The sequence below is a fragment of the Diabrotica virgifera genome, chromosome 1, assembly GCF_917563875.1.
Source record: "Diabrotica virgifera virgifera chromosome 1, PGI_DIABVI_V3a".
NCBI classification, from domain to species: Eukaryota; Metazoa; Arthropoda; class Insecta; order Coleoptera; family Chrysomelidae; genus Diabrotica; species Diabrotica virgifera.
In genome coordinates, this window is record NC_065443.1 from 316,563,621 (window position 1) to 316,589,344 (window position 25,724).

General features: G+C 31.0%; 1 protein-coding gene across 1 annotated transcript; it reads right to left on the reverse strand.

Annotated features, from left to right (window-relative positions):
* Positions 1-5,920: 5,920 nt before the first annotated feature.
* On the reverse strand, positions 5,921-25,501 carry LOC126879241 (zinc finger protein 493-like). Its single transcript, XM_050642294.1, has 2 exons — positions 25,041-25,501; positions 5,921-14,478 (listed from the first exon to the last, which is right to left on the reverse strand). Exons 1-2 carry the CDS (start codon positions 25,252-25,254, stop codon positions 12,509-12,511), a joined length of 2,184 nt encoding a protein of 727 aa, XP_050498251.1. The 5' UTR covers positions 25,255-25,501; the 3' UTR covers positions 5,921-12,508.
* Positions 25,502-25,724: the final 223 nt, after the last annotated feature.

Below are 25,724 nucleotides of genomic sequence, written 5' to 3' on the forward strand. Positions count from 1 at the left end.
CATCATACAATAACAAAAATCCCCTAGATTTGCCGTTGCTTATTTTTACTGGGTATTCAACAAATTTTTATAAAAATCAACTATTCCACTAGTTACATTTTGTTTAAAATGTGATTTTTAAATTTAATTTTGTTATGTAATGTTAATGTTATACATTAACGATATTATATTTATTAATAACCACCAATAAAACATTTGAAAATATTACATGTTTATTTATTTTTTAATAATTTGTTGAACTTCTGGCCTTAATCAGATGGAAAATATTTGGAAGCTTATAAACGAGAAATTTCCGATAAAAAGGTCACTAACGAAATTGTTTTGATTAAATGACTAATATATCATTGAAACCACAATGACAAATTGAAGCAAAAAAAAATTTAACTGCATTCAAAGTATGGCAAGACGGATACAAGTGCTAATCAAAGTTAAAGGTGGCTAACAAAATATTGGAAAAATCAAAATATGTGATATTTTTAAATGTTTTATTGGTGTTTTTTATTAAATATAATACATTTAATAATAAACAGCAATAGACCATTTGAAAATATCACATATTAGTATTTTTTTAATATTTTGCTGAGCCCCCTCTAACTTTGATTACCGCTAGTACCCGTCTTGGCATACTTTGAATGCAGTTAAATTTTTTTTGCTTCAATTTGTTATTGTGGTTTCAACGATATATTAGTTCTTTAATCAAAACAAATTCGTTAGTGACCTTTTCATCGGAAATTTCTCGTTTTAAAATCTCCCAAATATTTTCCATCTGATTAAGGTCAGAAGTTCAACAAAATATTAAAAATATATAAATATGTAATATTTTCAAATATTTTATTGCTGTTTATTATTAAATATATTATATTTAATGCATAACATTAACATTGCATAACAAAATTAAATTTAAAAATCATATTTGAAACAAAACGTACCTAGTGTAATAGCTCTTTCTTAAAAATTCATAGGTCATATTAATATGGCCAGGGACTGTATGTGCATCAAATGTTTAACGTCAAATTGTCGTCGCCAAAAATGACAGGCGACTACGCTAGGTGTCGCGTCAGTCATGCACGGAGCGAATAGACTATTAGAATTAGTGACGAGTTATATGACGTCATTATTATATTTGGTGAGATTGTAAATGTTAACTGATGCCTGTAATAATATTGGAGGTTAAATATAATGTCAATTATTGTTTTCAAATTATATTTTATTTATATTTTAACAATTTATTTTTTCACCCTTCTCCTTCCCTTTCCTTGATTGGTCGATTAGGTTTTTAATAGTTTTGTTGCATGGTAGGTTTAGTTAGGCGTCAATTTTAAGAAATGTTGCTGACTAAATGGACACGCAGCTCCCAAAGGACATAAAAGACGACGAAAAAAAAGAATAAGTGTGTACTTTGTACGCACGTAAGAAGTTATACTTCTATTATATGATTTAAACGAAATTAATATACTTTTTATTTATATTTTGTTTAAATATTAAACTAATTTATACTTACTACTTAATACATCTTATAGTTAGTTCGGTTCAAGTAAAGCCGTATTTTATTGAAGAAATTAAGGAAGAACAGGAAAAAGATTCCATTTGTTTAAAATTAAAAGAATATTGTACATCGGGTTGGCCTGAACAAAATAAAATAGAGGAATGCTTAAAGCCTTATTATAATTATAGGTTGGAGTTGTCTATTAGCGATAATCTATTATTGAGAAATTCCCGATTATTTATCCCTAGAAGTCTACAATTTCGGTGTTTAGAATATCTCCACCAAGGTCATTTAGGGATTGAAAAATGTAGAGCGACAGCAAAAGCTTCAATATGGTGGTTGGGTCTATCTACTCAGATCGAAAATTTAGTCAGAAATTGTCCTATATGCATAGAACAAATCCGGTAGAGCCCCTTATAAGGGATCCTTTTCCTGAGCGCCCATGGCAGAAAGTTTCTTTGGATCTCTTTAAACATAACTGTTGGTACTTAATCGTTACTGACTATTATTCCCGTTTCTTTGAGATATTTAAATTAACCACTATGACTGAATTGGTAATAATATCCAAACTTAAAGAACTTTTTAGTCGGTATGGGATTCCGGAGATAGTGCGTTCGGATAATGGGCCTCAATTTAGAATATTTGCTTCTCAATATGATTTCAAACTTATTACCAGCAGTCCTTATTTCCCTCAATCCAATGGATGTATAGAGGCTGCAGTTAAAATAGCGAAAAATCTCCTTAAGAAAAATGAAGACCTTAGTCTAGCTTTATTAGCTTACCGTACCACACCCCTTGAATGTGGATTTTCGCCTTCCGAACTATTAATGTATCGTAAATTGAGATCTCCCTTACCCGTAATTCCAGAACTGTTAAACAATCCCGTTAATACCAATTCGGTGGTAGAAAGAGAAAATAGAGCGAAAGAAAAATCAGCCTCCCAATTTAATAAAAGACATAGGGCCAGGACTTTGTCAGATTTATCTATAGGAGACAGTGTTTGGGTAATTGATTTGAGGTTGTACGGTAAAATTTCGTCCATTTTAAATGAACCAAGATCTTATATGGTAAAAACCAAGTCAGGAAATTACAGACGAAACCGTCATGACCTCATTCCAGCACCATATTACATTGAACCTGAATTTACTCCAGCACTGCCTCTCCCCATTTCTGGTTCTGATTTTAATTGTAAAGAAGGTAGGTGGGAAGATTGTGCGGGAAACAGTGAGTTGTGTAGTGATAACGATAATGTGCTAACAGTTCCAAATACAGAAAATAACTGTTCTGATATGGAACAGGATTCTACCAGTCCGAAAAGAATATCTCAACGGCCAGCTTATTTGAAAGATTATTTAGTTTCATGAAAACTTGTTTGTGTAAAGAGGGAGATGTACTATCGGCACAATCCGGCAACCCTGTAAGTTGTGAAGTCGGTTACTAATACTTCAAAGCCGGGGCCGATGGCAGATCTCATCTCTCCTAACTCCTAACCTGACTGTTGGTATCATGTATCGTTTGTATCGAGTTCAATAAACCTGAGAAAGTGCAAGAACCCTTTTACTTATATAACAGAACATAAACCATTTCCAATACTTGGGCGTTACAATCGAAAATAATGGAAGGCAGGACAAAGATGTTGAAGAGAGGATAAGTAAAACATCAAAACTATTTCATGCAATAAAAAATAGCTTCTTAAACAAAAAGGAAATCACAAGAAAAACCAAACTAACTGTATTCAACACCATATATAGACACGTGCTCACATACGGCTGTGAATCATGGATACTAACTAGAAAACTAAAAAGCAAGATACAAGCATTAGAAATGAAGTATTTACGAAGAGTTAGATGAGTGACAATGAGAGACAGAATAAGAAGCACAGATCTTAAGACGAAATCTGTACTTGAGTATATTGAAGAAAAACAACTAAGTTGGTGGGGACACATGAAAAGAATGAAAGACAACATACCGGTGAAGAAAATATGGGAAGCCAGGATACAAAAGAAAAGAAGTAGAGGAAGACCTAGAGAAGATTGGGATACAGTAGTCGCTAAAATCATCCAAAGGAAGGGGAAAACAATAGCAGAAGCAAGCCGATTAGCATACAATAAGAAACAATGGTCAACATTTGTACACACGTGAAAGGATGTGCCAGTCCCGACACTGAAAAGTAAAAGGGACTCAAAAGACTATATATATTATTATTATTATACAATAATATCGAGCCAAAGCAGAGCTTATATGGCTCAAAGTACAAAAATAATTGTAGGTCTTAAACTAAATAATATAACATAAAACAAATTCTTACAAAATAAAAATTAAATTAAAGTAAATATTCAAAAGAATTGGTTTTCATAAAAGTTGTTACAACAATAGCAAATTAAAAAAGATACAAAAATTAGAAAGTAAGTATACCTAAAAATTACAAATTTTTTTCTCATAAAAGAAAACATAAAATATATCCTTATACTTTACAACAACTATTTTTACAAAAATTGCTAACATTACACATACAATGTCCAGTTAGTTCTCATCAAACCTGTTTTTGAAACTATTTAAGCTTATAGCCCCTACGATGTCATCACTTAAACTGTTCCATTTATCAAAAACTCGATTTACCAAAAAGCTTTGCCTTACAGTAGTTTTAAAAGGTTCCTTTTTCAATGTATAGTGATGACCTCGCAGTCTAGCATCTTCGCTGATATTAAAAAAATTCGATGTCCCCCAAAATTCTCCCCTAAGAATTCTGTAAGTAGATATTAAATCACCTCTCTCTCTTCTATGAGTCAGTGGAGACAACTTAAGCTTTCTTAATCGAGTTTCATAGCTTAATCTTGCATAATTAAAAGGTAGCTTAGTAGCTCTTCGTTGTACTCCTTCTAATAAATTAATATCTCTTTGTAAATGAGGTGACCAAACAGATACCGCAAATTCCAGGTGAGGTCTGACATAACTTTTATAGAGTTTCAAAAACAAGTCTGGAGACATTCTAGGAAAAGCTTTTGATATGAGGTATAAAGCAGAGTTAGCTTTACCGACTACTTTTGCTGTTTGAGTAGACCAACTTAACGTTTGGTTGACAGTAATATATATACATACCTTGATAATGACAAATAGCAATTAAACAAAAAAGTGCAGTCTTTGCAACAACATATTTTTGGGTACACAATTGAAGAAAATTGAAGATATTTTAAGCGTCAATTACTAACGCTTGCTCAGTACTCGAGTGCGGGGCGCGGGAGTTCGGATAACCGGTCGTTCGATTGATCCACGTTCGGATAATCGACGCTCTACTGTATATAATTTGACATGAACAGGCTTTTAAAGCTTGTAGGCTGGGTTTTATTGGTGCAATACCTTTTGTTCACCACCTCAACTTGGTACAATTATTGTTTCGAATTTTTGAGCGAGTCCAGTAACTGCTGCTTTATTTGTTGCAATTCTCTAGTAACACTAGAATTTCGATGGCCCGCTTTGTTTTTTGTGGTAATTTGGCATGCTAAAAAGTCCGTTTTAATTTTTGCCTCAGCTTCAAATAGTATTTCCAAATCTGTATTTTCTTCCTGAATTGGTTGTGAATTTTTCGTACCTGACAAGATATTAAATTAAATAAAAATGTAACCATAATAAAAATTCACAACAGTGAATAATTTTTAATATCCAAATCAGGCATTATGGAAATGTGGATTTAATTAATGGATAGCTTTAAATATTAATGTGCAATAAAGTAGAGAGGAGTATAAAGACAAAAAAAAGAATGTGTGTGTACTTTGTACGCACGTAAGAAGTTATACTTCTATTATATAATTTTAACGAAGTAATTGTATTCTATTTAAATATTAAACTAACTTTCTTATCTACCACTTTCAAAAAATTTTTATTAAAACAACTAAAAAAAAATGAATCGTAGAGGATTGGAACCCGGGACGTTTTGATCTCTGACCGAACGCTCAACAACTAGACCATCGAGGCTCATTTGATTGACACGTAACTTTCGGATATAATTATGAGTGCAGCTGATCTCACTACTACCAACTTTGTTAAATTTCGAAACAGTAATTTCACTTTTATTTAATAATGGTACGGTAAACAATCCTCATTTTTTAATATGTTATTCCTTACAAAAATACCTTTAATTTAAGCACAAATAATTAAAAATCGTAAATTTGGGTCAAAAGTTATTAACTTTTTAAGAATTCCCATAAGAGCCCATGTTAAAATTTAACTTTGACCCTTAATAGTAATTAAACGGCACGGTAAAACATAAGTCTTAGTTTTTTGAAGTAAACTATAACATACTAAAATTTCATGCAAATCCTTAATTCTTTGCCGAAGGTGTAGAACGTCATTAAACTTGTGATATTTTGAAAATTGATCAAATTATTTTAATTTTGAAGTGAAAATGATTTAGAATTGAAAAAATACAACAAAACATAGAGTAAGAAAACAATATATTAGGTGAATATTGATATAAATTTTGATGGTAATCAAATTATATAAATAAAAGTATTACATACTATATATTTTGGCAGATCAAACAGGTAGGTTTATACCTATGATATATTAACAATTATTACGTACCTGTTGCTTTTAAAAACTATTTAAAAGTCACTACAATATTATAAACTTTTTTGTTTCTGTCCTCACAACAATAAAACTAATATATTATACATTTGTTTACCTTTACCTCCAAACCACAGGTGTCCTACAGCTGCCATATTAAATAATTTTTGACATGTCATTTGAACATCCAATCAGAACAAAGTTATAATGCGCGTATGCGCCTGGGTGATGCGTATGTGCCTGGTTTTAACATATAAAAATTCACCCTCATCGCGCGTAAAGAAGTATAACTTCAAAAATTAAGATTGGTAATGATTAAAATTATTATTTTCTTTTTATTAAATTTCTTACCAAAACAATTATGAGATATATGTGAGGATGCATCTTATCAATAAGTTTTCTGCCAAGAAGGTGAACATGTTACAGATACAGTGGAACCTCGATTATCCGTCAGGGACCGGACCAAGGGTATGACAGATAATCGAAAAGACGGTTAACAAAACTTAATTGATCAAACGACTAAGTGACACAATCAATGTTCGAATTTGAATAAAATTTAATTATGGTGACACACAGATATTGACTGTAATAATTATTGTGCTGTGCATTTTTATTTTCAGCTTGCCATTCTAAAAATAGAATTTTAAAAGCAGGGTATTATTTATGACATATTTAAATTGAAATTTAATCCAGAGTTCTGAATAAGAACAAAAATTATTTACATAAAAAATGCGGTGGTGGCATAACTGCACGTGTACATTTCAAGGAATTTCGTTTGGCTTATCGCAATGTTCAAACAAAATGAATTGATGACTAAATTTTTACTTATGTAGGTATGGACCCTGACGGTTAACAGAGGTGACGGTCAATAGAGAGACAGATAATCGAGGTTCCACTGTAATCCACTTTATTAATGAATTAACATTAATTTATGCAAACACACATTACACTCCCTATGGGTTAACTGGCATTTGCAATCTCTGTTTACTTTTTCATGTGGTAAGTTTCTTGACTTTTTGAAGATAACACATATAGTATAAAATCATTGCTAAGTCCTATGTGGCTTTTTGTAAATTTACATGTACACCTTCTGCTTTCAGTGACTTGAAGAATCATAGCTGCAGGGCAGAAACTATTTTAGTACCTTGAGTTTTCAAATATTAGGTACGGTTTTGAACTAAATGACTGCAATACTTGATGTTTTCCTGATGATAAAGATTTATTTCGAAGTGTAATAAATCTTGAATCAGTTTCATTTTCTATACCATTTTTCCATATTTCGAATTCTTCAAAACTTTTAAACTTTAAAATGTCCTGTTCAACATCAATGTCATGTTTACCCTTAACCCTCTACCAGACCAATTTTATTTTCAATGGAAAAACTTAAAGCTTGATAGGTTTTGACTCAAAGGAGTCAATCAATTAGCGCTAACCAAATGTTAGTGTACTAAGGTACACTTAGAGGTATAAAGCAAAAGGCGGGTTTGCATGCTGCAGGCATAAAAATGGCTAGAAATTAAACTACCTTTAGACGGGCTTGCCTGCTAGAAGGTTAAAGGACATTTTTGCTGTTTATTCGATGTTTCATTTTTACCTTCTGAATGCAATTTTAGATAGTAAGTAAACAAGTTTTTTCTCGAAAAATTTCTACCACAATTGCAAGTGTATGAATACAAGATGTTCTGCCTTATACATATTTTAAATGCGATAGTTTAAGATCATTTTCTTAATTTTTTTTGTCGCCTCAAATTAGAAATATCCAAGTAAAAATGTTAAGAGTAATATTTTAGATATAAAAAGATCTAGATACTGGTTTAGATATTGCTCGTCCGCTATAACTTTTCCCATGCATCACGATTCATTTTCAAACAAATAAAGTCAAAACATAAAGTGAAACGAATGTCTATGTGTATATACATTTTGTATACTGTATACTATATAGATACTACACACATCGGCGTACTTGTCACTTGATTTAATTTGTTTGAAAATGAATCGTGACGCATGGGAAAAGTTATAGTGGACAAACAATATATCACAATACTGGTTGCTATATAAGTATTTTTAAAATGTTTGTTTGGGTCTATATGATTGCGGACACTAAATCCATTCGCCAATTTTACAATTTTTTACTTATTATAGTCATTTTTTCGTATACAATCTTATGCTAAAACTAATACCTACTAATATGAATCTGTAATAAATAAGCCTTTTTGTATTTTTTTGAATTGATATCCTCAGAGTTCCACAGCCAAATTCTTCTGCAGCTCTACTTAATTTGAGAGCTATTTTGCTATAGACTGTCCAAGTTCCTCATTTTTTTATATGATACCTATTTTTTCGCTTATTTTATATTGCATCAATTTACAAAGGAATACTTACTCTATATTTACCATTACAATTTAGTTTAATATCTAAAACATGTTTATACAATAGTCGGTATCACAACTCATTGTTTTCAAATGTTAACAAATAGTTTAAATTAATGGGATGGTGGACATCAGTCAAAGAATACAGTGGATTTAAAAACATAGCAACATTATTAGATATAAGAAAACAGTCCAAAATTTTGTGTTGTAGGTTATCCATCTGACCACAAACACTTTGTTTACTATTAGCTAGATTAATTTTAAATATAAAAATAATACTGGGGTTAAATCTCATTTAGTATATAGTTCTTGCTATAAGGTTTATCTGTTATGTAGTTTCTGATTACTCTGTAATCGTTTTCTGTATTTACGTTCTCATAAATATACCTTTCTTAAGCTCTTTGAATATATCTGATTCTATATCTCTAGACATACAAAGATAATGTGTTAACACTTCTTGTGTCACCGCATTTTTTGCCAATTCATCTACTATTTAATTTCCAGTTATTACACAGTGGCTTTTAATCCATGCCAACTTAACAGATTTTCCGTGTTGCTGAAGTTCTTTAGTTTTATTTATTATATATAACTCAATGTAATTAAATTTTCATTTAAGTTTTATGACACTAATTTTATTTAAAGAGCCACTATAAATTATAAACTTAGAGTGATATTAGATAAATGAGTATTTTAGTGGCTGTATTCAGCTGTGTATATTATAGTCATGAAAGAATTTACTTTAAAAATTTGACTGTTATTATTATTTATTTTTTATTACGTATTTTCTTTTTTTATTAGGTTATACATACCTACTTTCGATAATGAAAAAAGTCAATTTCTAAAATATTAATCTTTGTAAGCGTAAATTTTGTTTATTTTTTTTGTTATTTAACTCTGTTTATGTAAATTTGAGATAATACTGATATTTTGGTAAACTATGTTTTATTTCAACATTTGCCTAAAATGAGCTTGTAATCTTAAAAATTATTGATGACATTAATTCTTCAATAAAATCCATATTAATAAAGGATGTAGGCATCCATGCTAATTATAATTGAATAGGTCATTTCAAAAACAACATAAAATTATTATATAAGTCCATATTTGGAGTAAAATGACTTTTTGACACCACAATAATTTTAAAATTGAAATCAACCATTCCGCACGAAAATAATGCAAGTTACTGTTTAAAATATTGTATGGCAGGTCTGTATGTTTTCAGTTAGTTCGAAAAACAATGATTGTCCGTATCCATAACAATGAATTTAAAACATATAAAATTTATGTTTTAAATTCACTAACATTGATATGGATAAAGACATACATTGTTAATATTTTATAATATTATTAGAGGTATATAATATATAAGTTTCTATGTATTTTGACTGTTTCTTGCTGAAAATAAAGACATTTTCTTATTTTTATTGTTTTTTTGTCTTTCAGAAACATAATACTTTAATTTTAAATTTAAATTATTACCTCAAAATACTCAACTATTAATGGAACAATTTTTGTTTCCTGAAAAATTTATATAATTGTGACATGTATTGTTTTCGAAATGACCGATTCAATTATAATATATTATAACCAGATCCTGGAAGCTCGTAATTCTATTGGATTATAAAACAAAATCAGTTTTTTATTCATATTATTTTTGTATATTTTTATAAGGTTATAAGTATGACGTATTTGTCAGTTGTCACTTTATGTTATGTCACTTTAGAAGTGACGTCGCAGTTCTTTTAGTATTTTGTTTTCAGTTGTCAGTGTCTATGTGACGTCACGGTTCCTTTGAGATTTTGCTGCGGTGAGACAAACGTAGGTCTTCTGGACAAAGTCTTTTAGGCGTCTGTCAATTAGTGGAGGGTTGAATAGTTCGTCTATGAGATGGTTTGGATGATCTGCTGTGCGTTTCATGTATCTTCTGGAGTGGTCAGCAATCACATCATTGATGAAGGGAATGTTGAGGTCTGCATAAAGGGTTTGGTTTGACACGTACCATGGGGCTTTAGCTAACATACGAATAGTTTTTGACTGGAATGTCTCTAGTATTTTGGTGTTGGATGGTTTGCTACAGCCCCACAACTCGATTCCGTATGGCCACACTGGTTTGAGTATTGTTTTATAGATGGTCAGTTTGTTTTTTAATGAAAGTTGCGACAGAAGGTTTAAAATAAATTTCCCACTTACGATCTCTCTTTCGCGTGCACTCTCCAATGTAATTTCAAACCAATTGCTCGACTATATTGCTTGAAACAAATCTCACACTTGTAAGGTTTCTCCCCAGTATGCACTCTCAAATTTCACACTTGTAAGGCTTTTTCTCCAGTGTGTACTGAAAAATGCATTTTCAAATGTGCCTTGTTACTAAATTGCTTAGAACAAATTTCACACTTGTGAGGTTGTTCACTAGTGTGCACTCTCAAATGCTCTTTCAAATTTACATTTTGACTAAATTGCTTAAAACAAATTTCACACTTGTAAGGTTTCTCTCCAGTGTGTACTCTCAAATGAACTTTCAAATTCCTTGTTTTACTAAACTGCTTAGAACAAATTTCACACTTGTAACGTTTTTCACCAGTGTGCACTCTCAAATGTATTTTCAAATCACTTGCTCGCATAAATTTCTTAAGACAAATTTCACATGAGTGGGGTTTCTCTCCAGTATGTATCTTGTAATGCATTTTTAAATGTTGTTCTAGCCTAAATTGATTAAAACAAATTTCACACTTGTAAGGTTTTTCTCCAGTGTGTACCCTTAAATGTCCTTTCAAACTCTTTGCTTGAGTAAATTGCTTAGAACAAATTTCACATTGATGAGGCTTTTCTCCAGTGTGTACTCTCAAATGTCTTTTCATATTTTGTTTAGTAAACTGCTTAAAACATATTTCACACTTGTAAGGATTTTCTCCACTGTGCACTCTCAAATGCTGTTTCAAGCGACTTGCTGATGGAAACTGCTTAGAACAAATTTCACACTTATAACATTTTTCACCAGTGTGCACTTTCAAATGTTCTTTCAAATGTCCATTAAGACTAAATTTCTTAAAACAAATTTCACATTTAAAAGGTTTCTTACCAGTGTGACCTATTTTATGTATATCCAAAGAATTCTTATGAGAAAACTGTTTTAAACAAATATCACACTTCTAAGGCTTTTTTCCAGTGTGTATCCTTAAATGTCCTTTCAAACTTCCTTCTTGAGTAAATTGCTTAGAACAAATTTCACACTTATAACATTTTTCACCAGTGTGCACTTTCAAATGTTCTTTCAAATGTCCATTAAGACTAAATTTCTTAAAACAAATTTCACATTTAAAAGGTTTCTTACCAGTGTGACCTATTTTATGTATATCCAAAGAATTCTTATGAGAAAACTGTTTTAAACAAATATCACACTTCTAAGGCTTTTTTCCAGTGTGTATCCTTAAATGTCCTTTCAAACTTCCTTTTTGAGTAAATTGCTTAGAACAAATTTCACACTTATAACATTTTTCATCAGTGTGCACTCTCAATGCCTTTTCAAATTTCCATATTGACTAAACTGCTTATAACAAATTTCACACTTATAAGGTTTGTCACCAGTGTGTATCCTTAAATGTCCTTTCAAATTCCATTCTTGAGTAAATTGCTTATAACAAATTTCACACTTATAACGTTTTTCACACTTATAACATTTTTCACCAGTGTGCACTTTCAAATGTCCATTAAGACTAAATTTCTTAAAACAAATTTCACATTTGAAAGGTTTTTTACCAGTGTGACCTGTTTTATGTATATCCAAAGAATTCTTATGAGAAAACTGTTTTAAACAAATATCACACTTGTAAGGCTTTTCTCAAGGCCTTAAATGTCCTTTTAAACTTCCTTCTTGAGTAAATTGCTTAGAACAAATTTCACACTCGTGAGGTTTTTCAGCAGTGTGCACTCTCAAATGCCTTTTCAAATTTCCATATTGACTAAACTGCTTATAACAAATTTCACACTTATAAGGTTTGTCACCAGTGTGTATCCTTAAATGTCCTTTCAAATTCCATTCTTGAGTAAATTGCTTATAACAAATTTCACACTTATAACGTTTTTCACACTTCTAACGTTTTTCACACTTATAACGTTTTTCACCAGTGTGCACTTTCAAATGTTCTTTCAAATGTCCATTAAGACTAAATTTCTTAAAACAAATTTCACATTTGAAAGGTTTTTTACCAGTGTGACCTGTTTTATGTATATCCAAAGAATTCTTATGAGAAAACTGTTTTAAACAAATATCACACTTGTAAGGCTTTTCTCCAGTGTGTATCCTTAAATGTGTTTTTAAACTTCCTTCTTGAGTAAATTGCTTAGAACAAATTTCACACTTGTAAGGCTTTTCTCCAGTGTGTATCCTTAAATGTCCTTTCAAACTTCCTTCTTGAGTAAATTGCTTAGAACAAATTTCACACTTGTAAGGCTTTTCTCCAGTGTGTATCCTTAAATGTCCTTTCAAACTTCCTTCTTGAGTAAATTGCTTAGAACAAATTTCACACTTGTAAAGTTTTTCTCCAGTGTGTATCCTTAAATGTCCTTTCAAACTCTTTGCTTGAGTAAATTGCTTAGAACAAATTTCACATTGATGAGGCTTTTCTCCAGTGTGTAATATCAAATGCTTTCTCAAACTGCTTCTGTCACCAAACTGCTTGAAACACATTTCACACTTGTAAGGATTTTCACCACTGTGCACTCTCAAATGCTGTTTCAAGCGACTTGCTGATGGAAACTGCTTAGAACAAATTTCACACTTATAACATTTTTCACCAGTGTGCACTTTCAAATGTTCTTTCAAATTTCCATTAAGACTAAATTTCTTAAAACAAATTTCACATTTAAAAGGTTTCTTACCAGTGTGACCTATTTTATGTATATCCAAAGAATTCTTATGAGAAAACTGTTTTAAACAAATATCACACTTGTAAGGCTTTTCTCCAGTGTGTATCCTTAAATGTCCTTTCAAACTTCCTTCTTGAGTAAATTGCTTAGAACAAATTTCACACTCGTGAGGTTTTTCAGCAGTGTGCACTCTCAAATGCCTTTTCAAATTTCCATATTGACTAAACTGCTTATAACAAATTTCACACTTATAAGGTTTGTCACCAGTGTGTATCCTTAAATGGTCTTTCAAATTGCATTCTTGAGTAAATTGCTTATAACAAATTTCACACTTATAACGTTTTTCACACTTATAACGTTTTTCACACTTATAACGTTTTTCACCAGTGTGCACTTTCAAATGTTCTTTCAAATGTCCATTAAGACTAAATTTCTTAAAACAAATTTCACATTTGAAAGGTTTTTTACCAGTGTGACCTGTTTTATGTATATCCAAAGAATTCTTACGAGAAAACTGTTTTAAACAAATATCACACTTGTAAGGCTTTTCTCCAGTGTGTATCCTTAAATGTCCTTTCAAATTTCCTTCTTGAGTAAATTGCTTAGAACAAATTTCACACTTGTAAGGCTTCTCTCCAGTGTGTACTCTTAAATGCGTTTTTAAATGTTCATTTTGACTAAACTGCTTAAAACAAATTTCACACTTGTAAGGTTTTTCACCAGTGTGCACTTTCAAATGTTCTTTCAAATGTCCATTACGACTAAATTGCTTAAAACAAATTTCACATTTGAAAGGTTTTTTACCAGTGTGACCTGTTTTATGTATATCCAAAGAAGTCTTACAAGAAAACTGTTTTAAACAAATATCACACTTGTAAGGCTTTTCTCCAGTGTGTATCCTTAAATGTGTTTTCAAATGTTCATTTCGATTAAATTGCTTAGAACAAATTTCACACTTGTACGGTTCTTCGCCAGTGTGTACCCTTAAATGTCCTTTCAAATCACTATCTTGAGTAAATTTTTTTCTAGTGTGTGTTTCCATATGTTTGTTTAAATAACTTTTACGACCAAACTGCTTAAAACAAATTTCACATTTTATTTCTTCATCAGGTCGACTCGCACCTTCTTCGTTACATGTATGTAAAGCTATTGTTTCCGTAATTTCCAATGTGTTCTTCTCCTCTCCGAGAGGGCCTAAAATAAAAGAAAAGATTTAACACAAGAGAAAGAAAAAAAAAACAACTGAAAAGGTAAAGAAACAACATGAAAAGAAAATTTTAATAACACGTCTCTATTGCCACATTATTTTACTGACAAAATTGTGGCAGTATGGCATTAGGGGGTGTAGTGTTTGACTGGCTTAATAATTATCTATCAAATCGCAAGCAGAAGGTTAAATTCAATAATTTTATGATAGATGAACTTAACATTGATATAGGTGTACAGGGTTATTCACTATATTTTGACCCCCCTGTAAACTGCTTTATTTACAGAATTAGAAAAAAATGTAAAATACAAAATATATTCCATTTTTAAGTTATGATTTTTTTACATATATATCGTACTAGTGACGTCATCCATCTGGGCGTGATGACGTAATCGACTATTTTTGAAGTGAACACTTGTTTAGGGACGTTGTGCACTTTTTGGATAGGGGTAAAAGCATTGAATTCGCGACCGTCATCGCACTTTTTGGATGGGGTAAAAGCATTGAATTCGCGACCGTCATCGCTTCAGCGAAATAAATATTGTGCGTATATATTATAAATATGTATATATTGTTATGATCTGCTTCTTATTAATTTTATATTAATTATTATTTATTTGATTAATTATTTAATTGTCGCAAATCATACATAAAAATGCATAAAAAAATCTCAGGGTGCCTTTTTATAATATCAAGAAAATGTCTAAATTATCTTACGTTATACTTATCTTCTCTCGTGGGTTCAGTATCTCTTAGTTGATCCTAATCGGGATAAAATAGGGAAAAGAAATAAAGCCAAATATAAAATAAACATACAGAATTGTCTTTTATTTATCAAAATCGATACTCTAAAATCTATCAAATCTAAAACCTGTGGACACAGATGTCCGAATGAAATTTCTACCATTTAAATTTATTCTAGTTAAAAGAATATTTATCGGTTTGTTCCCGATGACTTTGGTACAACAAAATAAACAAAACCAAATTATGTATTCGCAAGATTAGCTATACTCCCTATTTACTTTCTGAAATATTGGAATTTTAATTCCTACGCTTTTTACTCAAAATTTTAGTTTCCGAACATAAAAATATCTTTCACATAAGTTGACTGACCTTTTGCTTCAATCACTCTGATGTCTTCTCGTGACCCAAAAACAGCTCTCCCTCTTTGACTATGTTAAAGGCTACTCATCAAAGCCCTCTCCGTTCTCCAGCTTCAAAACTATCAGCATACCAGCACCAATTCTCCAACAAGCCGGGCCTCTTTTGACACGTACTCGATTCAAACAAAACTCCAAAAATTCTCTGCTCTCCTTCTCACAATAATACAGAATCAAAGAGGTATTTCGTCTCAATTTGATCTGTCTCTCGTTCCACTTTTCAGCACTATTCTCCACTATCAAACAACCACTGGTACTTGCTAACTATCTATTCACGAAAACGTCGAACTGCTCCTCAGCGATGCCAAAAACATAATGACTTCTTTCTCAAACTCTCTCAATCATTCAAACCACTTTTCCCCTTCCAACTTGCCAAGAATCAGAAACAATCTTTTCCATTCGACAAACAGTAATTTTCAAAATTATTCCGACCATCCTAATTACTTTCGGGGAACTATACAACATTTACTCGTGTTAAAACAAAGATATTAAAATTCCAAACTTTCTTTTAAACCACTTTTCTAGAAATTGATAATTACCTCTGCCCTGTGGATTTTATAGTTCCCGTAATAAACAATCTTTTTCCATTTTAAATCGAAATACATCGTTATTTTCACTTTAATTATTCACAAAAGTCTTTAATGGTTCATCGGCATTGATAATATGATAAACTGGCCTAGACAGTATAAAGCTGCATTCTTTTAGAAGAATAGGAGGAATCCCATCGGGTCCGGGTTCCTTATTAATATTCAGTTGTGACAATCTATCATATATTTTTGATATTTGAATGTGGTAGGAAGATACATTAACATTGAAGTGGATTTGGTTATGGTAATAATTTAGTCTTTGGTTAGTATACACAGATGAAAAATGATTAGCAAATAAATTGGATATATAATTTCCATGACAGGCAATAGAATCGTTTAGTTTCATTGTGTCAGGTATTATGTTGTTTTCTTTTTTCCTATTGACGAATTTCCAAAATGACTTAACGTTAAGTTTAATGGAGTTTTCAGTTTCATGAATATAATTAGTATAGCAATCCCTTGTTAAAAGTTTACATTGGGCTCTAAGCCGACTAAATTCTACATAGCTTTCAGATGATCTGGTAGCTTTAAACATTTTATGAGCAATTTCTTTGTTATGTATTATTTCTTTAAGATTAGGTGTAAACCAGCATGGAAATTTTTTAGAGCATACTTTTTTTTGTGGAACATACAGATTAATAACATAATACAGAGAGTCATACAATATAGAAATCATTTCATTGAGTTGTTTATTATGTAAGAGATTGTCCCAGTCAATAGATTCAAAACTTTGGCGAATGGCTGTGAAATTTGCACTGCGAAAGTCATAGTAGTATTCCATAACTGATGTTGTGCTTTTTTCAACTGCAAGTTGTAAAGTGGTTACTAGCGGAGGATGGTGAACATCTTGCTGGATCAGAAAATTGTGTGCTTTGTGTACTATTAGTTCTTGTGGAGATAGAATCAGATCAAGAAGAACCCCTCTGTTGTTGAGCACAGTATTAGATTGGAAAAGATTATGAATGGCACATATATTTGAGACTACTTCAACAGCTTCAGCCTCTGCCAATGGGGAGGTCGGTTGACAGGTTGCTAATGAACAGAAATCTTCTATTTCCCATATAGCAGATGGAATATTATAATCACCAAATAGATAAAATGTAGAATTAGGAAATTGTTCACTTGTGGTTAGTAGTTGTTCAGAATGAATTTCATATTTGTTAATTTCAGACCTGGGTGGAATATACAGGGTGTAACAAAAATACAGGTCATAAATTTAATTACAAATTTTGAGACCAAAAATAGTTCGATTGAACCTAACTTACCTTAGTACAAATGTGCATATAAAAAAAGTTACAGCCCTTTGAAATTACAAAATTAAAATCGATTTTTTCCAATATATCGAAAACTATTAGAGATATTTTATTGAAAATAGACATGTGGCATTCTTATGGTAGTAGTATCTTAAGAAAAAATTATAGTTAAATTTGGACACCCCATAAAAATTTTATGGGGGTTTTGTTCTTTTAAACCCCCCCAAACTTTTGTGTACGTTCTAATTTAATTATTATTATAGCACCATTAGTTAAACACAATATTTTAAAAACTTTTTTGCCTCCTAGTACTTTTTCGAAAAGTCAGCTTTTATCGAGATATTGTAAACATTTGTCAAATCCACCACATATTTGTATATGGCTAAGTACGATTATGGAGACTTTGTAATAATATGAAAATTTATTTATGATTTACATTTTTAGGTATATTTTGAACCATATTAAAAAAGAAGTAATATCTCGATAAAAAGTGCCTTCTCGAAAAAATACAAAGAGGCAAAAATGTTTTAAAAACACTGTGTTTAACTAATGGTACCGCAGTAAAAGTTTAATTGGAACATACACAAACATTTGGGGGGTTTAAAGGAACAAAACCCCCATAAAATTTTGATGTAAACATATTAAAAAAGAAGCTGCAACTCGATAAAAACTGCCTTATCGAAAAAATACTAAGAAGCAAAAAAGTTTTAGAAATATTAACTTTAACTAATGGTACCACAATAATAATTTAATTGGAACGTACACAAAAGTTTGGGGGGGTTTAAGGGAACGAAACCCCCATAAAATTTTTATGGGGTGCACAAATTTCACTATAATTCTTTTTTAAGATGTTCTTGCCATAAGAATGTAACATGTCCATTTTCAATAAAAAATCTCTAATAGTTTTCGATATATTCGGAAAAATCTATTTTCATTTTGTAAATTCAAAGGGCTGTAACTTTTTTTATGTGCATATTTGTACTAAAGTAAATTAGGTTTATTCGAACTATTTTTGGTCTCAGAATATGTGATTTAATTTATGACCTGTATTTTCGTTACACCCTGTATACAGCCCCTAAAATTATGTTTTTATTTAACTGAACAAAAACTTGTTCGACTGCTGAATTAGATTGGATGAGACTTGTTGACAACTTCTTGTTAACTGCTATTAGCACGCCACCTCCTCTACTAAGACTACTGGATTCCAGTGAACGATCTCGCCTGTAGACATTAAAATTTGATAAACCTAGTTCAGCATTGTTGATATCAGCTGTTAGCCAAGTTTCTGTGAGAATGATGACATCATAAAAGCAATTTGATACATTAAGACTAAGTTCAGTTAATTTGGTCCGAAGTCCTCTGACGTTTTGATAGTAAATTGAGAGCTTGCCTAAGTCAGTGAGCTTTAGCGGTTTTTTTGAACGATCTTGGGAACATTTTTAAAATATTTAATTGTTAGGTCCTGCTCACCAGCTTGTTGACGATTCAGCAGCTCTGTTTTCACAGACTCTAAAGCTTTTCTTTGAAGCGAAGTTTGATCCAGCTGAATAAAGATTTTTTTATCTCGACAGATGTGTTTGTTTTTTATTACTGCATGGGCGTCCATTGAGGAAGACATTATAACTCTAAGAGGGCGATGTCCATTCTTATTCCTATTTCCAAAGCGAGAAATTTTGATATTATTTGAGTTTATAAGATTGTTTGAAATCGTGTTTAGAATAGATTTAACTTGATTAATATCATCTGTGGCTGTATTTGGTTCTTGAAGATTGAAAATCAGTAGATTGTTTGCCTTTTTTTGACGTTCGTGCAATTCGTTTAACACTTCTTCTGCCGAGAAGGGGGTAGCATCTCTATTTTCCTTCAGTTTCTTGATTTCGGATTTTAGTGAGGAAACCTCAGATTTAAGGTTCTCTATTTCTCTGATTAATTTAGGAACACTCTTAAACGATAATCGACAGTCACTGCAGAAATAGTTGAGAGTTCTTTTCTGTATAATAACAGCACGAAGTTCTGAAGCCGCTAAACCAGTGCAGGTTTCATTAGGGTGCACTGTAATATGACAGCTGTCACACGCTACTAGCTTGTCACCTAATGCATCACCACAATGGGCACAATTATCGCCGGCCATGTTCTAAATTTTACTGGACTATAACGACTGTGTATAAAATATCCGTGATTTTTTCCTGGACTATAAGCAGATAAGTAATTGAACTGTTAATTACAGTAACAAAAAAAAACTGAAGAAAAACTAGTCCTCGTTTACGGTAGTTGAAATATTTGCTATTTATTCTTCAAATACAGATGCAATTTAAACTAAGTTTCATAAATTATTACTTATTGTAGGTACTTATCTGATGTATCAAATTGTAGATAAGAATTAGCTGCTTCTTTTGGTATGCAATTTATTGTAATAGCTTAAATTATTCCACTATAAAAACGTATTTGAAACAGAGCAGCATGTTGACACTACTGATACTATAATGATACTAGACTGAGACTGTGTACTAAATTTGCATTTAGTACACAGTTCTGAAGGCATGGTTATCCTCACTGTTGAATTTTAATTTAATTCAGAAATGACTATTAACAGCTAAATCTTATGTGTAAAATATAAATAAATAAAGATATTAATCCTGATGATGGAGTAGTAGCCACTTCATAAAAATTATGACGTAGTCATAGTGTAGGTATTATCATTAAAATAGATTATTTCACATCTCACAGCATTATTGACGGCAACCAGCAACACTGAACTGTCATTTGCGTTTGAATGTATGAGTAGCGTACGAATGTCTAAAATATTTAACTAAAATAATTATTTTTTGGAATATTGAACTTAAATAATTGTTTTAGAAAATTTATATTATTTATTTATTTATTCACGGGCAAGCCCTTTTCAGATATAAATGTTACAGTGTTCTAAATTTGTTCTAACATTAATGTTAACCAATTATATAACATAATCTAATTTGTGTGACATTTTAATTGTATCATGTACTAATGGACTTCGGTCCGTAAATAAATAATAAATAAATAAATAAATTATCATAATATAACATAACAAAGTGGTTTGAGAAAAAATAATTCTATGAGTAGTACAGTTACAAAAAAGAAAAAAAAAAGAATAAGATAACATTAGGTCAGTACAATTACAAACAAAAGATATCACCTAAATCAATTCAGAAATGTTCCAAGGTATAATGGTTTTGAGTTATCTAATACATACAGGTCATGTAACACTAATCACAACACAAAAGCTCTGGCCGAAAATATTGAAAAGTTAACAGTTAGTTAATAAATGTTTTTGGTTCTTTAATTAATATAATTCTAAAATTCTCAATGTATTCTTTTAGAATTCTGTATTCCTTTAGAATTTTAGAATTATGTATTCTTTTAGAATTATTTAATTAAAAAATATTAATTAAATAATTCTAAAATTCTCAATGTAATCGCGGTTACATTTTTCTTATTAAAATACCATGTGGACGCTTATACAAGATCGGGCAGTTCTGTATTGGTGTCGTATTTTAGCTGTGCTACACAAATTTCAGTTCTAGAATTGATGTTATGGAATATCATTATTTTCGTTAAGATTAACAAATAATATATTTCGGCAATTGATGAAATCCGATTGACATCATTAATTAGAATAAAGAATTAAAGATATTATTTTTCTAGTAAACAAAAACAAAGAAAAATATCTGACAAGTAATGACATTAACGTGGCCATGATAAAAAGTCACATTCTAATGTTTTGACAGTGCTTTTACGTCAGAAATTTTGACCTACGTAATCTTGCTTTTGTAGTAAAAATACTTTAAAAGTCTAACTTTATAACATTTTAAACAACGTCCGGGGTGGCGAATGGGCTAATGCTGGTTACGTAAATCAAATTTTGAGCGGACTGTAGGGATATTATAACAAAAAAATTCTTACCTTATTTAACTGGTAGGTGTTGATGTCTTCAGTTATTACTAAGGTGAGAAAGGAAGGAGAGAGGGTTAATTTATTTTTTAGTATAACTGAACCGGCGATTTGTGGCGACACTTGTTAATTGCCTACGACCGACAACTTTAAACTAGGTATATAAGAAACGACGACTAAACAATGAATGTGTTCTTACTATGTGAAACAATGACTATTTACTACTAATATCTAAAAGTAATTAACGAAAAACCGAAAAATTTAGTACAGTATCTGGACAAGTAAATAGGCCAGGTACTTCGAATAAAATAAATATAATGAGGCCAAAACAACGTCTAAATTATAAAAAATATTTTAAACGTCTAAGGCCCGGCCTTTTCCCCTCCGAATAACTAGTTATCAGGAAGTTTATTTGACACATTTACATGGAATCTGCCGGATAAACTTCACGATAACTATTTATTCGGAGGTGAAAAATATGGCAACACTGTAGGCTCGTTGTCCTAAACTGTAAGCTGTTCGCTGTTGTAAGTTGCCCAATTCTTTACAAGCGGATACCTAGAAATCCTCAGCGGTCGTCCCGGCACAGGAGCGTGTGTGCGAAAACTATTTGTAATTTTAAATCTCACAAGTTGCTATTAGGTTCTCAAATTGTTGGTTACATACAATAAGAACTAATTGTTTTTCTATTTTACTAGTCTATTATAATTAATGGGTTACCAGAGTTGTAGCCAATATTATTCAGACTAGGTATTATTTACTTTTCTGACGATAAAATTAAAAATATCGTCTCTATTATTATATACCTTGGTCAACTTTAGCACTTCCACGATGCATATTAAATTTAATTGACTCAATTAGCAGAATTACTAAATGTATTAACGCGTTAATTTATTTTTAATATAGACAAAATTTATAAAATCTAATAAGTATTAAATGGAATTAACACATTTTTAAATGTGTCTGCCTAACTTTATGCAACCAAGAAAACGTGTGGACTTCTTTTAATTATCATTAAAGATTTTAAAATGTTTATATTAATAAGAGGATAAAGTATTTAAAATGTTTCTGTTATTATAAATAATTACTATTATATTACTATTTCAAAAACCATTTTCGTATTCATAACATGTTGACGTTCAAAACAAAAGTGTAAAAATCATGTCAAAAATAGGCCATTTTAAAAATAGTTCCAAAAATGTTCAAATATGTCAAAATTAATTTGAAATACTATTACTCTTCTACCAAGGTATACAATAATTATTATAACAGAGACGGTATTTTTAATTTTATTGTCAGAAAAGTAAATGATACACCTAGTCTGCATAATATTGGCTACAACCTACAACTCTGGCAACCCATTAATTATAATAAAATAGAGAACCAATTATTTCTTATTGTATGTAACCAACAATTTATTTATTCATTTATTAACGGGCCTTGCCCACTTTTAGTACAATAATTTACAGTTTAAAAACCTCAATAGCATTAGTCAAATAATAAAATCTTAATATAAAAACAATCTAAATACAGTCCAAAAAGTGCAAAAACAATACAACATTGATATATAAAACTGACAGGTACAAAATCTTTAGTTACACGTTATTGCAATATATCACATTGAAAAATTTATATCACAATTTGCTTTAACAGGCTCACAAATTTACTAAAGCTTTCATTAAAAAAATCCAAACTATCAGCATAACAGTTAGCCATTAGTGACACTCTAGGTACAGTTGAGTCCGCGAGTCTTTACCCGTGTGTCATTAATACCTGAAGAGATAAAACACATACTTTTTATCTAGCATCATTCTCTTCCACGCATGAAACTCATGACAAACCAGCTGCGGTTTGTTATTTATTAAGTAACAACACATGTTATTTTTATGAACCATCTAGAGTCAGTGCATTGAAAAGAGATAGGTACAAAAAAAGACGATTCGGTATGTTTTCATATTTTAAGCACAATTTGTTTGACGTTTCTGCTTTGTTTACTTTTGTCGCTGTCAGTCAGTTGAATTTTTTGCGGTTTTTGTCAAATTTTTGCGTTTTGAAGTTTCTTTATATTACACAAACAGTTGTTTTCACAACTAATTTTATATTGGACTTTGAAATTTTAAGGTAAATAATTATATTTTGGCAATTAATATTTAAAACATACAAAGCTAACATCATTCACACAGTAAAGAAATGATTGTGTTTAGATTTCTGTCAAAGTGAATAAAATAACAAAAATAAAATATGTTATTGAATTTTTTTATAAATTGTTTATTTATTTATAAATCAATAATAATAATAGAATTTATTAAGCTACTTTAATTGTAGCTGTAATGCTGCACAAAAATTTTGAAGCAAAACTTACATTTGACATTCTATATATTTGATAACGTCAAATTTTATAATAAAACTCGTAATAGGAACAGTAGCCACTTTCTGTCAGTTGTTGTTGTTGCGTGAAATAGATTTCCGACTTATTTCGTATGCTTTAAATGATGACGCACGGGTAAAGACTCGTGGACTCAACTGTATATAAGAATTAAGGCCAACATTGGTTCTCCTAATAGCTCTCCATAGTTATTCCAATATTAACTTACTATACATGCATTTATTGCTATATCTGCTAGATTTACTTAGGTCCATTTTCCAGATGTAAAAATATCTAATAAACGCAATATTGATTAAATTAAAAATAATAAAAGTAAAGTTGGTATGGGATTCGAACCACAATTATCCACGTCCTGAACTAAAGACCATTTCTCATCACCACCCACTCGAACTGTCAATGCATAATACTCGATAAAGTGGGATAGTCACGTCGTCGATATTCCCGTTAAATTAAAAAGAGACTACCTACCTAATAGGCTCATTTTTCTCTGTCACAACTGTCACCCATTTTAAGATGGCAGGGCGCAATCTGGAGTATTATATATCTATGGTCCCACCTTGACTTTACAGTATAGGGAACATAGGCAATGAAGTTTTTATGAGAGTTTTTAGCACGGTGATGCCGATTTGATCAAAAAGAACTTGTAATAAAACATTAGAGAGATCAAATTAAACATGTTTTAGAAAGATAATCTACAATTTTAGGATTCGTATGCGTTTAAGTTTATTTGATATACTATAGTTGTTAAATAAATAAATAAATAAATAAATAGTTTATTTACGGCTAATACCATTTAGAAAAATACCACCTATCACAATAGGTATAGGTAGTATCACAATCATAAATACATATTAAAATATAGAAACAATACCACTATATAAAGACTGACAACGCATTGTCTTGTTACGCATATGAATCCTAAAATTGTAGATTACCTTTCTAAAAAGTTTTAATTTAATCACTCTAATGTTCGATTACAAATTCTTTTTGATAAAATCGGCATCACCGAACTAAAAACTTTCATAAGGACTGCATTGCCTATGTTCCCTATACTATATTATGTAAAGTCAAGAGGGGACAGACTATAGCAACTTGTGAGATTTAAAAATTACAAATAGTCGCGCACGCGCTCCTGTGCAGGGACGACCGCTGACGATTTCTAGGTATCGGCTTGTCAATTCTTTTGCATGCTTGGGGTGTATTATACCCCATCACACCAATCCAGGATTCGCTTACCTTCATTTGTTTGTTTTACTTGAAGCAGACAAAGTTTATCTTCATCGTATTTTATTTCTGTCTTTAAAGGATATTCCTGCAAGTCATCAGATGAATCCTGTGTAATTTCAGTTTGAGGTTCCGCTTTAATGGTATCCAGAAGAGCATCATTCACCTCATTATTACCTATTTCTATTTTACACGTATTTTCACTAAGTTCTTGTTTAACTTCCATTTGATTTTGTATACTTCGGTAATATTTTTATAAACGTAAAGATAAACAAAATTTATTAATGACCTTTTTTTGCTACGTGGCTACGTCACAGTATAGGAGGAACGCTACGAGGAGCGCCTAAAGATTAGAGCTGTGTAGTTCGCGAACGAACTAGTTCAAAAGATCGACTCTCATAACTGAACTAAAAGATTCAATCACAAATATTAAAAAGATCGAATCATATCGAACTAAACGTAACTACAACACACCAACGAAACGGACAGAGCGAGAGAGGCAACGATGTCGATATTTTCGATTGTCGATCTCGATCTTTCAACTTTCAAGGATTTCAATCCATCTCGCCAACAGCAAACGTTTGTCGAGGTCGAGCCGATAAATATTTAAAGAAAGAGCGTCACAATTTAACCCCACGAGGAAGAGTGAGATGCAGACTCGGTTTACTGAGTTTGATTATCTGATTTGATTTGATG

Bases quoted from the DNA above. Each gene is read 5' to 3' on its own strand.
- LOC126879241 (XM_050642294.1), bottom strand. From the start codon at position 25,254: ATGGAAGTTAAACAAGAACTTAGTGAAAATACGTGTAAAATAGAAATA. The intron at 14,479-25,040 runs GTAAGCGAATCC...CTTTTATTTTAG, and splicing joins AGTAAAACAAACAAATGAAG to GCCCTCTCGGAGAGGAGAAG.